The sequence below is a fragment of the Mauremys mutica genome, chromosome 2, assembly GCF_020497125.1.
Source record: "Mauremys mutica isolate MM-2020 ecotype Southern chromosome 2, ASM2049712v1, whole genome shotgun sequence".
NCBI lineage: Eukaryota > Metazoa > Chordata > Testudines > Geoemydidae > Mauremys > Mauremys mutica.
In genome coordinates this window covers 256,122,980-256,137,667 of record NC_059073.1, presented here as the reverse complement: position 1 = coordinate 256,137,667, position 14,688 = coordinate 256,122,980, and the positions used below count along the sequence as shown (strand labels likewise).

The 14,688-nt window shown below is 44.1% G+C and overlaps 1 protein-coding gene across 1 annotated transcript in view; it reads right to left on the bottom strand.

Annotated features, from left to right (window-relative positions):
• The window catches only part of LOC123364409 (macrophage mannose receptor 1-like), an 89,194-nt gene that overhangs the window by 29,837 nt on the left and 44,669 nt on the right, over positions 1-14,688 (bottom strand). Inside the window, exons 16-20 of the mRNA XM_045006532.1 lie at positions 13,542-13,583; positions 13,299-13,462; positions 12,048-12,115; positions 10,035-10,135; positions 5,856-5,998 (exon numbers count right to left, since the gene is read on the bottom strand). Of these exons, the coding sequence (XP_044862467.1) occupies positions 5,856-5,998; positions 10,035-10,135; positions 12,048-12,115; positions 13,299-13,462; positions 13,542-13,583 (518 nt within the window). The remainder of the gene's footprint in view (positions 1-5,855; positions 5,999-10,034; positions 10,136-12,047; positions 12,116-13,298; positions 13,463-13,541; positions 13,584-14,688) is intronic.

Genomic DNA, 14,688 nt, shown 5'->3' with positions numbered 1-14,688 from the left:
CCCCTGCCTGATCATAGCTCGTGAATATGCATGAAGTGATCCAGCGGGAAAGCCACTGGGTGGAGATAAGTTGCCCCTTCACCAGCTCAGCCAAGGCAATAAAAAGTTGTGAGGATTTCCAGAACGGCTTGGTCAGATCCAGATAAAAGGCCAGTGCCCTACACACATTGAGCTGTGGAGGCGGCATTCCTCATTCGAGGAATGGGGCTTAGGACAGAGCATGGGAAGAAAGATGCTCTGCTCCATATGGAAGGTGGAGATCACCTTCGGGAAGAATGTCGGGTGTGGACAGAGCTGGACTTTATCCCAGTATAAAGGAGGTTCCTAGGTTAAAGGGAGTATAGGGAGGTTCCTAGGTTAAAGCCCTAAGTTCTGAGACACGTCGGGCTGACCTGATCGCTACAAGGAAGGCCACCTTCCATGAGAGGTGAGACCAGGAACACATGGCCAGGGGTTCAAAGGGAGGTCCCGTGAGTCGGGACAAGACCCAGTTTAGGTCCCATTGTGGCACCGGGGGTCTAGCGTACAGGAACGAACGGTTGAGGTCCTTCAGGAAATGGGAGGTCATCAAGTGGAAGACCACCAAATGTTCTTGCACCGGCGGGTGGAAGGCTGATATGGTCACCAAGTGCACCCTGACCAAGGCAGGTGCTAGTCCTTGGGCCCTAAGGGATAGGAGGTAGTCCAGTATAAGCTGGAGAGGTGCGGCAGAAGGGGAGACCCCCTGCTCACTCGCCCACCTGGCAAACCTGGACCACTTCGCCATGTACGTCCGACATGTGGATGGCTTCCTACATTCCAGGAGGACTCGTCTTACCTGCTTTGAACACCTGTTCTCCTCCTCGTTTAGCCACAGAGCAGCTATACTGTCAGGTGAAGCGCGGCCATATTGGGATGGAGGAGGCGGCCCTCGTCCTGGGAGAGGAGGTCCGGGCGGAGCGGCAGCGCCCTTGGGGGAGCATGGGGGAAGGTGTAGAGGAGTTGGCCCAACCACCGTAGGAGGAATGCATTGGAGATCGCGCCCTTCCCCACCCCTCCTCTGGAGTAGAACCAGGGGCAACACCGGTTCTGGCAGGTTGCAAACAAGTCGATATGGGGAACTACTCACTTTTGGAAGAGCTAGTGAGCAACCTCTGAGTGGAGTGACCACTCGTACTGGGGGGAGAAGACCCTGCTGAGGCGGTCTGCTTGCATATTGCAGATGCCTGGGAGGTGTGCCGCCCTCAGGGAGATATTGTGGACTGTACAGAACTCCCAAAGGTTCAGAGCTTCCCAGCAGAGGGCTAGGGAGCATGTCCCACCTTGCCTGTTGATGTAGTACATGGCAACGGTGTTGTCCGTGAGGACCCTGACCACCCTGCCACAGAGGTGCATGTAGAAAGCCACGCACGCCGATTGCACAGCCCTGAGCTCTTTGACATTTATGTGAAGGGACAGGTCCGGGGTCGACCACATTCCCTGGGTCTGCACATTCCCTGTGTGGGCTCCCCAGCTGAGGTCTGAAGCGTCGGACACCAGGTCTATGGTTGGGCTGGCATCCCGAAAAGGAACTCCTTGCATCATATTGCTCGGGCAAGACCACCATTGAAGGGAAGCCAGTATCGGGGACGGAATCGTGAGCACCTTGTCTAGGCCATCCCGAGCTTGAGAGAATTGGCAGGCTAGCCAGATCTGGAGGGGCCTCATTCGGAGTCTGGCATGGCGGACCACGTAAGTACACACCGCCATGTGCCCCAGAATTCGAAGGCACGCCCTCGCTGCGGTCACCAGGAAAGCCTTGACTGAGGCGATAAGATCCCTTAGGGTCTTGAACCTGTCCAAGGGGAGAGAGGCTGTGGACCTCGAGGAGTCCAGCAGGGCCCTAATGAACTCTATGCACTGAATGGGAACTAATGTTGATTTGGTCTTGTTCACCACTAGGCCGAGACTGGCGCATGTCGATAGGAGCAGCTCCACGTGGGTCTTTACTTTGAAGTGGGACTCCCCCTTGAGGAGCCAGTCGTCCAGGTAAGGAAAGATCTGTATGCCCTCCCGCCTGAGATAGGCCGTTACCACAGCCATACATTTTGTAAAGACGCTGGATGCCGTGGATAGGCCAAAAGGGAGGACCGCAAACTGGTTTTGGTCCATCCCCACTCAAAAGCGAAGGAAGCGCCTGTGCCCCTCAAATATATGGATGTGAAAATACGCGTTCTGAAGGTCCAGGGCAGTGTACCAGTCCCCTGGGTCCAGGGAGGGGATAATAGAGGCCAGGAACACCATGCGGAACTTGGAACAGACTAGAAACCAGTTTAGGTCCCACAGGTCCAGGATGGGCCTGAGGCCTCCTTTGGCCTTCGGGATCAGGAAGTACCGGGAGTAGAACCCTTTGCCCTGGAATTCTACGGGTACCCTTTCCACCGCCCCCAGGTGCAGTAGCCAGTCCACCTCCTGCCCCAGGAGGTGGACATGCTCTGGGTCCCCCGGGGCCAACAAGGAGGGTGGGTGATTTGGCACGGGCGAGGTGAACTGCAACATGTAGCCCTTGGAAATGGTACTGAGGACCCACTGATCCGATGTTATGCGGGACCATGCCGTGTGGAAGGCAGACAATCTGTTGCAGAACACAAACTTTATTAAACGGGAGGTATCCCTGGCAACAGACCAGGTGCCCCCCTGCAAATAGTCAAAACCGCCTCTTTCCCTATCTCTTGCCCTTGGAGGGCCCGGGCTGTGGGGCAGAGCGGGACTGCCGCTGAGAGCAGCGTTTCTGGTCTCTGGGTCTTTTTTATGGGGGCTTGTATCTGCTCCTAGCAGGTTGAGCAGCCGGAAGCAATTTGGCCTTGTCCTTAGCTAGAGAGACAGAGGCCAAAGGTCTGCAAGGTAGTGCGGGAATCTTTCATCCCATCCAGCCTGACGTCTGTCTGTCCGCAAAGAGCATCTTCCCATCGAACGGGAGGTCCTGCATCAGGGATTGGGCCTCCGTTGACAGTCCCGACAACAGGAGCCATGACGCCCTGCGCATGGAAATTGCGGAAGCCATCGAGTGGGCCACAGTGTCAGCTGCATCCAACGCCACTTGCAGGGCCGCTTTAGCTGCTGCTGCTGCCCCCTCTTCCACCAGTGCCTTGAAGTCCTTCCTATCCCAATTTGGGAGGAGGGGCTCGAACTTAGGCAGAGACTCCCAAAGGTTAAAGTCATATCTGCTCAGTAAGGCCTGGTGGTTGGCTACCCTAAGCTGGAAACTTGCAAAGGAATAAAGCTTTCTCCCAAAGGAGTCCAGCCATCTGGCGTCCTTATTTTTGGGGGTGGGCGTGGGCTGGCCCTGTCGCTCCCTGTGGTTTACCGATTCCACCACGAGCAAGTTGGGTGACGGGTGAGAATAGAGGCATTCATGGTCCTTGGCCAGCATGAATAGGGACCAAGGAGGCAGGGGTTCGCCACAGGGTGTTGGAGATGTTGGCAATACCCTGGTGCAGGGGCAGGGCCATGTGGTCTGGTGCCCAGGGAGACAGAACGTTGAAGAGGGAATCGGACAGACCCTCCATCTCCTCGGCCTGCAGCTGGAGGCTGGATGCCACCCGCTTTAGCAGTTCTTGGTGTGCCTTGAAGTCCTCCTGTGGGACTGATGGCGGAGGCGCTGATATGGTGTCGTCTGGTGCCGGGAAGAGATCCCGCACAGAGCCGAGATCCTCGGTCGGTGCCAGGGCGTCGAGCCCCAGATCAGAGTCCGGGCGCGGGTCTGCCGACTCGTGACCCGCCGACTTGTCCCGTAGGCGGCCCGACGAGGCCGATGGAGCCTGAGATGCTCCAGTGACCAAATGAGCCCCTGTCCTGGCTGGCATCATGGCTATGGTGCCCACTGGCACCACTGTCCCTGCCATGGGGCCCCTTACCATTTACCCGGTTGAGAGCCCGATGGCACTATCTGTCCCAACTGAACAGCGTGAACCGAGGATGGGTGGCCAGATGCCGAGGTCGCCGACGAACACGCGATGCCCCGGGAGTGGTAGGAATGGTGCCTGTGACGCTGTCTCCCTCGGGACCTGGACCTCTACGTCGAGGAATGGTACTCGCCTGAAGAACTACTTCGTACCCGTGACGGTGACACAAGGACTGGCAGCCCGGTTGCCGAGGCACCCCAAGGGGAGTCTCGAGCACGACGACTAGCTGATTGGGACCTGGAACGGGAACAACAGCATCTATCCCATCAAGAGCAGGTGCGGTACCTACACCATACAGGGGAGCGTTCCCGTTGCCTCTCTCGGTGCCTACACTTGCTGGCAGGAGGCATCGAGGGTCCCCATGACTCCCGTCCCGACGGCGACTTGGATGGTCTGGCCAGCATCGAGGGTGGGCAGGAGCTACAAGATGAGTGGCCACTGTGTGCCGAGCGGTGCAAGGAGCGATCCTCGGAGTGGGAACTGCGGCTGGCTGGAGAGGTCTGGTGGGCACCCAATGGAGGCTTGCCATGAGACCTGGGGCCCGTGTCCAGCTGCGTGCTTGTGACTGGCAGGCTCATAATGTCCTTCGCAGCCTGCATCACCTCCGGCGTCAACGGCATCCGTACCAGTGGGGACGCCCGGGCCAACGGTGCCGGGCTGCTCCGCTCCACACGAGTCGGAGGTCTTGAGCCCGGGGGGGGACCGAGGGCTGCCCAACACGGGACGAGCCTCCCCCTTTTCCTTGTCACAGCACTGCTGTGAGGCAGGACCCTTCCATTGCTTTTTGGAGGGAGAGTGGCGCTGACTGGTAGAAGGGGCCTCGCTACGCACCGACGACGTGGCGGCCGGTGCTGAGTCCGCCCGGCATGCTGGCCTTGGGGCCAGTGCCGACTCCATCAGGAGAGTCGAAGTCTAATGTCTCTCTCCTTCCTAATCCTTGGCTTGAACAACCTGCAGATCTTACAACGGTCGCTGATGTGAGTCTCACCCAGGCAGCAGAGACACTCAGCATGCGGGTCACTCCTAGGCATAGAACAGTGACAGGAGTCACACGACTTGAATCCTGGGGCACAGGACATTCCCCGAGCCCACTCTAACAACTGAAGAAACGATCCACGAATGGTACCACTAAGGTCGAGAAGAAAAGGCTGCAGCAGAGCTGGAGCACAAAGTTCCAACTACCTTCACTGGTGGCAAGAAGGAACCGAGGGTGGGGAGAACCCGTGGCTCCCCTTGTAGCACGATATACAGGTGCCACTCCAGTGGTCGCCGCGGTGCTCCCCAGTACGGATACTGCTAAGGAAAAAACTTCAGGCACTGGTGCATGTGGTGAACACATAAGCAATCACTCGAAGAATAAGTTATTTGTTGAACAAAATGATCTACTGTTCAGAACAGTTTCTCTAATGCACGGTGAGAGGGCTTTTTCATATGCTCTGCTCAGGGCTGATGCTGCAACTCACTTTTAGTTATCTAATAAATCTCCAAAAAAAAGCATCAATCAGAAAAAAGTGGAAATTCAATTAAATATACACATTAAAATCTACCAGGATCATTCCTGTGTGAAAGGTATGTAAGACTTAAAGCAACTTACACTGCTTATATCCCATGATTTATTTCCTAAATGATTTAAATATAGTTTTATAAATTACCAGAATAGCTCAACCACCCAATAACTGAAAAAAATCAGACCCCGTTTTTCATGAAATGGTGCATAATTTTTGTAAAGCAAGTTGCTTGCATGCAATTTCATCACAAATGAATATGCCAAGCATGCCATAATCCCCTTTGCATGCAAAAATAATGTATGCAGACCTAAGTCCTCTCTTTGTGAAAATCTGTCCCTCTTCCTCCAATATTGTATCATAATAAATATAAAAATGCAGAATTCCTGTGTCTAAAATACAACACATTGTGGATATGTTACTGTACCTTATTTTGAAACAAAAGCCAAGTTTCCGGACATCCTCCTGGGGGTGAAGGTGTTGTAGGAGAAAGTGTTGCATTAATGGAACTGTTGTGCCTTTCACATATAAAAGGATTTGGATAACCACAGTTTATATCATTCCATAATCCTGAATATGAGATAAATAACTGGGTGAGACTCACATTTGTCATGAATACCCACCCCATGAGAGACAAGGTAGGTGAGGTAACATCTTTTATTGGACCAACTTCTGTTGGTGAGAGAGAGAAGCTTTTGAGCCACACAGGACTCTTCTTCAGGTCTGGAAAGGTACTCTCAGAGTTACAGCTAACTGCAAGATGGATCTGATTGTTTAACGTAAGTGGCTAGCACATATTCTAAGGGACCATTCAAAGTATGGAAGTTGGTCTGATAAAATATATTACCTCACCCACCTTGTCTCTCTAATATCCTGAGACTGAAATGGCTACAGCTACATGGCATATATCCCACCCCATGTCTGTTGCATGAAAAATAATTTCAATATAGTTACATTAATTACAGTGCTGTTATTTGAAGGATATTAACAGTAAGAATCAGTGCCTCAAAGTTTGTGTAGTATTTTACACCTGTGCCAAATTAGTGCACACTGCCACTAATGTGATCTGGTGGCATTTAACACCCATTTTGCCCATGTGTAAGTGATTATACAAGACTAAGGAAGCTTTTGGGAAAGGAGGAGCCTATGAAGGATAAGCTCCACCTAAGCCAAAATGGAACCAGATGTTGGCATGCAAAGTTTGTCTTTTTTTATAGTATGGACTGGGGGAAAGCCAACAGGTACAGAGGAGCACATAGTTTGAATAGACACAGACATTGGGAGGATTTATTAAAGGGAATACACGATATCTCAATAAAGAGGCTAGGACTGAAGTTGATAAAATACTTAGGAACTGAAAAGAAACAGTCAGATGAAAAAGAGTCCCATTCAATTACATCAGATGAAGTTAGACAACTAAATACTGACAAATATTATAAGTGCTTGTATACAAATGTTAGAAGTCTAAACAATAAGATGAGTGAACTTGAGTGCCTGATATTAAATGAGGACATTGATATAATATGCATCACAGAAACTTGGTGGAATGAGGATAATTAAGAGGACATAGTAATAGCAGGGTACAAAATATATAGCAATGATGGAGAAGGTCACTGTGGGGGAGAGTGGCAGTATATGTGAAAGAACGCATAAGGTCAAATATAGTGAAATCTTAAATGAATCAAACTGTACTATAGAATCTCTATTGATGGAAATTCCATGCTTAAATGGTAACTGTATAGCAGTAGGAATATACTGCTGACCAATATGGTGATGATGATAGTGATTGTGAAATGCTCAGGAGGATTAAAGAGGCTATAAAAACCCAGAAAACTCAATAATAAAGGGGGATTTCAACTATCCCCATATTGCCTGGGTTTATGTCACCTCAGGAAGGGATGCAAAGGTAAAATTGCTACACACCTTTAATGACTGCTTCTTGGAGCAACTAGTCCTGGAACCCACAAGAGGAAAGGCAATTCTTGATTTAGTCCTAAGTGGAGCACAGGGTCTTGTCTAAGAGGTGAATATAGCTGGACCTCTCGGTAATAGTGACCATAATGTAATTAAATTTAACTTCCTTGTAGGGGAGAAAATACCAAAGAAACCCACCATAGATGCATTTAACTTGAAAAAGGCAAACTATACAAAAATGAGGACACTTGCTAAATGGAAATTAATAGAAACAGTCAAGGATGAAATGCCTGCAAGTTGCATGTAAACTATTTAAAAACACTATAATAGAGCGGCTAATTAAATGTACATCCCAAATAAAACAAAAAAATAAAACAGCAAGAGAACAAAAAAAATGCCACCACAGGCTAAACAGCAGAGTAAGAGAGGCAGTTAGAGGCAAAAAGGCTCCTTTAAAAATTGGAAGTCAGATCCTATAAAGGAAAATAGAAAGGAGCATAAACTCTGTCAAGTCAAGTGTAAATGTATAATTAGGCAGGTCAAAAAAAATCTGAAGAGCAACTAGCAAAAGACACAATAACTAACAGCAATTTTTTAAAAAAATTTATGAGAAGCAGGAAGCCTGCCAATAGTGGGAACAATAGATGACTGAGGTGCTAAAGGAGCACTTAAGTTAAGGCCATTACAGTGAATTCTTGAGGTGTCAATTGAGGAAGTATTGGAACGCATTGGTAAATGGGGGTGGAGAGGGATAGCTCAGTGGCTTGAGCATTGGCCTGCTAAACCCAGGGTTGTGAGTTCAATCCTTGAGGGGGCCACTTAGGGATCTAGGGGCAAAAATCAGTACTTGATTCTGCTAGTAAAGGCAGGAGGCTGGACTCAATGACCTTTCAAGGTCCCTTCCAGTTCTAGGAGATAAATAGGTATATCTCCAATTATTATTTTATTTATTAAGTCATCAGGATCAGATGGTTATATACCTATCGGAACTCTTGAATGAGTACCAGGCACATTGGTTGAAACTGTGGTAAAGAACTATCAGACACACAGATAAACAAGATATGTTGGAAAAGAGCGAACATGGCTTTTGTAAAGGGAAATCATGCCTCACCAATATATTAGAATTCTCTGAAGGTATCAGTAAGCATGTGGACCAGGATGATCCACTTCATATAGCATAACTGGACTTTCAGAAAGCCTTTGACAAGTCCCACACCTAAGACTCCTAAGCAAAGCAAGCGGTCTTTCAATAAGAGGGAAGGTTCTCTCATGGATTAGTAACTGGCAAAAAGATAGGAAACAAAAGGTAGGAATAAATGGTCAGTTTTCACAATGGGAACAGGTAAATAGTGGACTCCCCCAATGATCTGCAATGGGATTCATGCTGTTCAATATATTCATAAATGATCTGGAAAAAGGGGTGAGCAGTGATATAGCAAAGTCTGTAGGTAACACAAAATTATTCACAATAATTAAGTCCAAAGCAGACTGTGAAAAGTTACAAAGGAATCTCACAAAACCGGGTAACAAAATGACAAATGAAATTCTACGTTGATAAGTGAAAAATAATGCACACTGGAAAAAATAATCCCAACTATACATACAAGATGGTAGGGTCTAAATTAGTTGTTACTACTCAAGAAAGAGATCTTGGATAGTTCTCTGAAAACATCTACTCAATGTGCAGTGGCAGTCAAAAAAGCTAACAATGTTAGGAAGCATTAGGAAAGGGATGGATAGCTAGACAGACGATAAAACAGAAAATATCATAATGCCACCATATAAGTCCAGGAATATGCCCATGTGTGCAATTCTGGTCACCAAATCTCAAAAAGATATATTAGAATTATAAAAGGTACAGAGAAGAGCTACAAAAACGATTAGGGGTATGAAACAGTTTCTATATGAGGAGAGATTAAAAAGACCGGGACTGTTCATCTTAGAAACGAGATGATGAAGGAGGGATATGATAGAGGTCTATAAAATCATGAATGGTGTGGAGACAGTGAATATGGAAGCATTATTTACCCCTTTACATAACACAAGAACCAGGGGTCAACCACTGAGATTAACAGGCAGCAGGTTTAAAAAAACACAATGCACAATCAGCCAAAGGATGTTATAAAAGCCAAAACTATATAACTGGGTTCAAAAAGTACATTCATGGAGGACAGGTCCATCAATGGCTTTTAGCCAAGATGATGAGAGATGCAGTCTCATGCTCCAGGTGTCCCTAAACCGCTGATTGCCAGAAGCTGGGACTGCATGACATGGGATAGATCATTTGATAATTGCCCTTTTCTGTTCATTCCTTCTGAAGCACTTGCACAGGTCACTGTCAGAAGACAGACCACTGGTCTGACCCAGCATGGACTGTCTTATGTTCCTAAGATGAAAGGCAATGGAAAGGTTTGAAGAATTTGTTATTTATGCCATCCACATTAATTCCTTAGTAGCACATTAGCTCAGTTAATAATAATAAATTATTATTATCATCATTATATATTTATATAGCAACCATGCCCAGTGGCTGCTGTTAGGTCCCATTGTGCTAGATACAATACAAACATATAAAGAGAGTTAATTTTTTTTGTAATACCTCTAAAAAGAAAAAGAAATAAACCACAGAAGGAAAAATTAAAGACTTACACAAAAAAACAAAAATTAAATCCAGAAATGTCAAATTGCTCACCTAAGTTTTTATACATGACTACACAGTTTTCATCGTTGTTTGCAAAGTTGGGTTCATGTGCTGCCCATGCTAAGAAATTCACAGGGGTTCCATCCATCCAGCTTAAAAATCAGACAAAACAGAAGCTATTTATGCATAAATGTATTTGTTTCCATGTTACAAAAATCATTTTGCAAAATGTTGAAGTCTATCAACCATTTAGTTTAGAGTGCTTTACTTGTCCAACTTCCATTAACATTAAAAGTTATGAGATTGCTTAAGACTTAACTGAGAAGAGAAAATATGTTTCATATATTTTTACTTTGATTATCCCTGTGTTTATTCTGTATCTATAGATATACTAACTTTCTTTTTAAATAGCTGGCTATATTTACCAATACATTCCAGCTGCTTTGGCACAGGTCTGGTGATGCAAAGCAGCCATAAACATGGCTTAGCTACATTGCTGGAGCAGCAAAAGACAGTCCAAGTGTGTTGGCGAATATGGTTCATATTCTAGCTCCATGTCTATTTTCTTTTGATTTTTATTTTTCTGTAAACAACTGATTGATTTCAAATTATATAATGAATAATACAGAAAAAACAAGACTGAAGATGTGATAAGATGCATATAGTGATTTCTATGAAAAAGTCAACAGTTACCATCATAGGAAACCTGAGATATGTTAATTATTTCCTATTTTAAATTCAGGAAAAGACTGCAATATTTCAGGCACCACAGTGTGGTAACTGCTGGCCAGAAAGGAATATTATACATGGTGACCCCTGCAAGGAAGGAAGATATGGTAGTAAGTACTTATATATAACTATGAACTTTGTTGAAAAGTAATGAGTGAGAAACAAACCTACTGTTTCTACAAAAGCACAGACCTTGTGTTACAGCTGAGTTTGCCCCAATTTGCGACTATTAATACACCTTTGTACCTCTCAATCCTGGGACCCAGGACAATTCTGAATGTAGCCAAAGGGCCACTATGGAAGCTAGGGATTAGCATGGCACAGCAGAATCCAGACACTCCCATTTCCCCCAATCCAGGCTTTATCTTTAGCATCACTTTTTCTATTCCTTCTGAGTAAACGCTATTTTTTTAAAATCATTTTTTTCTTTTGAGTTAACTGGAGATGTGTCTAAACTGAAATTGGATTGATCCAGTTCTATCGGTAGTCAAATTAAATAAAAAAAAAGATTTATACCTGGTAGAACTTCAAAACTCCAATTAAAATCTTTTGAGATGCACTACTAATCTTAAAACAAATGGCAAAGTACTTTTCAAAATCCACCAGAACTACTGAACTTTAAAAAAAAGGGTTTCAGAGTGGTACTGTGTTAGTTTGTATCAGCAAAAACAATGAGGAGTCCTTGTGGCACCTAAGAGACTAACAAATCTACGGTGCCATTAGGACTCCTCATTGTTGTTGTTGTTTAAAGGTTAATGTTCTAATACTCTTAAGGAATTAATGGATTTGTAAGCGTTTAAGAGCCTGAGCCAACTCCCTCTGGAGTCAATGGAAAAATACTATTGACTTCAATGGAAGTTGGTCTTCTATGACGGCAGAATTTGGTCCTTTATCAATAGATAAACATTCTTTTAAATTCCTCAGTGTGGTTTTACTTTGTAAGATTCAGACCAATGGCGTAACTGAGTGCACAATTCAACTCAATCCCCTCCCCACTATAGAAAATGTAAAGTAGCTATTATAGTGATTGATCATATAGAAATGCTATAATAAATAAGAAATGTGGGATTTTTCTAAAAATGTTGAACTAAATATGCTTGTGAACTGAGATCTTTATGCCAATATTTAGTCCAGAATAAATTTTTACAACCCTCAGTAATGGAAACACTAAGGGTGACATCGTTGTCTCACTGAAGTCAATGGCAAAACAGTCTCAGTGACTTTGACGGGGCCACAATTTCACCCTAAAGTTCTCTGTAATCACAGCTTTGTCCAATACAAGACCAGTTTCACTACAGTTCATCTGACTAGCGTTGATGTTGCTTGTTTACTTACCTAACCTGTTTATCCAAACTCAGTTCTAAACCAATGAAATATGCATCATCTTTGCCATTTTTCAAGATCTAAAACAAAAACATAAATCTTTAACACTTCCTCTTTATATATCAAAAATATTTTAGTGTAACTGCCTGGAGAGTGAGTTACAGGTCCCCCTCTGCACTGATTCACAGAGGATATACGTTTTTTCATCCCACAGCAATAGAGTTTTGACTCTTTAGCTTAAGTTGTAGCAGCTCATGCTTTTTGCTCTGGAGGTACCCAGTTCAATCCCCAATATATTGGCCAAGACGGTGGCCATCACATGAGTACTTATTTCAGTTTCTCTTCAAAGTTGTTGGATTTAACACCTAGAGAAATTTATAGTGACGGACATTCTCTCGCCTATGATTTGGATTAAATCCGAGATAGATCCTTTCACTATTGCTCTTTAGTCAGTTGAGCAAAATTGTTATTTAATGAAAGTCTGCCTTATATGCACGTCTGATTTTATAAAATGGAGACCAACTCATAGGCTACAGGAGAATTTACCCCAAGTTTCCTAATCAATCAGGGTAAACAAGCTCTTCCCTGGGTCTCAATTTATGCCCCAAATTCTCACTTCCCTCTCAAGATTTTGCCAGTCATACAATGCTGAGAGATAAGGGACAGACCTGATGATTGGCAATTCCATTTTATTCTCCTCTCTCTGGCAATTCCACTTTTATTCTCTCTCTCACACACACACACACACACACGCTGAAATCAACAAGACCGTGAGCCGTTGATTTTATCTGGAGTATTACATTTAAGGCCTCCAGCTCTGCAGGATATTTTGAAGTTGTCAAGCAACCTAGCAGCGCAGTAATTTCAGGCCAGATCCTGCCCATCTTATCGGTGAAAACTTCCACTTTATTCAGCTCTTTTGAGACTGACAAGTGAAGCAAGAAGTGGCTAACTCTGGCAATTGTTATTTTGCAAAGCAATTTGGTTCTTGTTAAAAATCTGATTTATAGCCATAAATTGATTCAAAATAAAGTTTAAGATCAACTGGCAATTGCTAACACAGTCCCTGTCTTAACTACTTTGCCAACTAAAGGCCTAATTCGCCACTGCATTATTGCAGTTTTATGACAATGTAACTACATTGTTTCATGGGCATAAAACTGGAATAACATAGTAGTGAATCAGGCTCTAAAGTGAAATATTCTGTGACCATGTTCACTGTACTAGATTACTAATTGCTGAAGCAAGACCTGGTTTGCTCACATATCTCCATAGCATCTTTCTTTCACTGTCACCCTCAATGACAACAAGATCTCCAAAATTCTTCTTGCAAAACTCCCGGGCTTTTTCCATGGGAACACTTTCTGTGCTGAAATAATACTGCTTGTCTTCTTGTATAATCCATCCATCATCTGTGAGTTTATATTCTGTAAGGCAAATAATGAGGCTATATTTATTGCCCTTCTCATTATAATTATTAAAATACATTACAAAAAAAAAACTCACTGGGACTAGGAGGCTCCGTTGGTTCAGGATTTACTTTTGCTCCTGTAAAATAAAATAAAACCACATGTAATACATCTCATAGCCATGTAGCACAACCTCCCCCGCTCCCACCCGTACTCAAGTTTATATGGTAAAGTTCAAAGAAAACATCTCTGCCCCAAAGCTCTAGATTCCAGTCATTCTTTACATATACACAATACACTGCAAGTTACCTTTAAATGTGTGTCAGAATTGAATTAGAACTGTTTTCAGATGCACGGGGCACAGCAGATGCTTGTCCTGCTCTGCAAAAGCTTCTATGCCTCTTTTTTGTATTGATTTTGTATACAAACTAGTATGTGCAGTGGAAGATAAGAGGCAGACTAGGCACAATCCATTAACAGGTGTTACTAGATTTAATATTTTTCAGATAAATTTTTTTCATTGAAAAATGGCCTTTTCTCTCAGACAATTTTTGTTAAAAAAACTGATAACTCTTTTTAATACATTTTTTTAATAAAAAAACCATGATGACATTTTTCATTTACTGAAACTGGGTTTTCAGAAAATGAAAGATGTTAACCATTTAGATAAGGTTTTTGATAAAACTTTAATTTGAAAAATGTTGTGACAATATGCTTTACAACGGGTCCATTTCAAATCCTGTAAAATGAAAACAAATTTGATTTTTTTTGTGAATTTTTTCAGTTCATGCATAGTACCAGCTGAAAAAAAAGAACTATCACAATATATTGCAGTGGAGTTTAACACTTTCCTGATAATTTCTCAGTAGCATAAAAGGCAGGCCACAGGTACTCTCTGAGCCTTGTTAGTCATTTCATGGATTTTCCTGGTAGCTGGCACTAGAGAAAATGACTTTCCACTACACTTGATGTCTCTCTGTCTATGTCATCTCTTTTTAGTCATTTTCCTTGCTGAGTAAATAGAATCTCAAAAGTGTTAACCTTTTAGTGAAATTTCCTAATGAATTTCCCAGAAATTTCTTTACCCATCATAAACGGATCTTTCTGGTCTAACTTTTTGCTCTCATTCATCTGAAATGTGACCTTCACTCTATGCTCTCCCTAAAAAAAAAAAAAGACTGATGAGGCAATTGCTGGAGTAGTAACTGAAATACTTAAAATTTGCTATGTATGCTGCTTCTAGA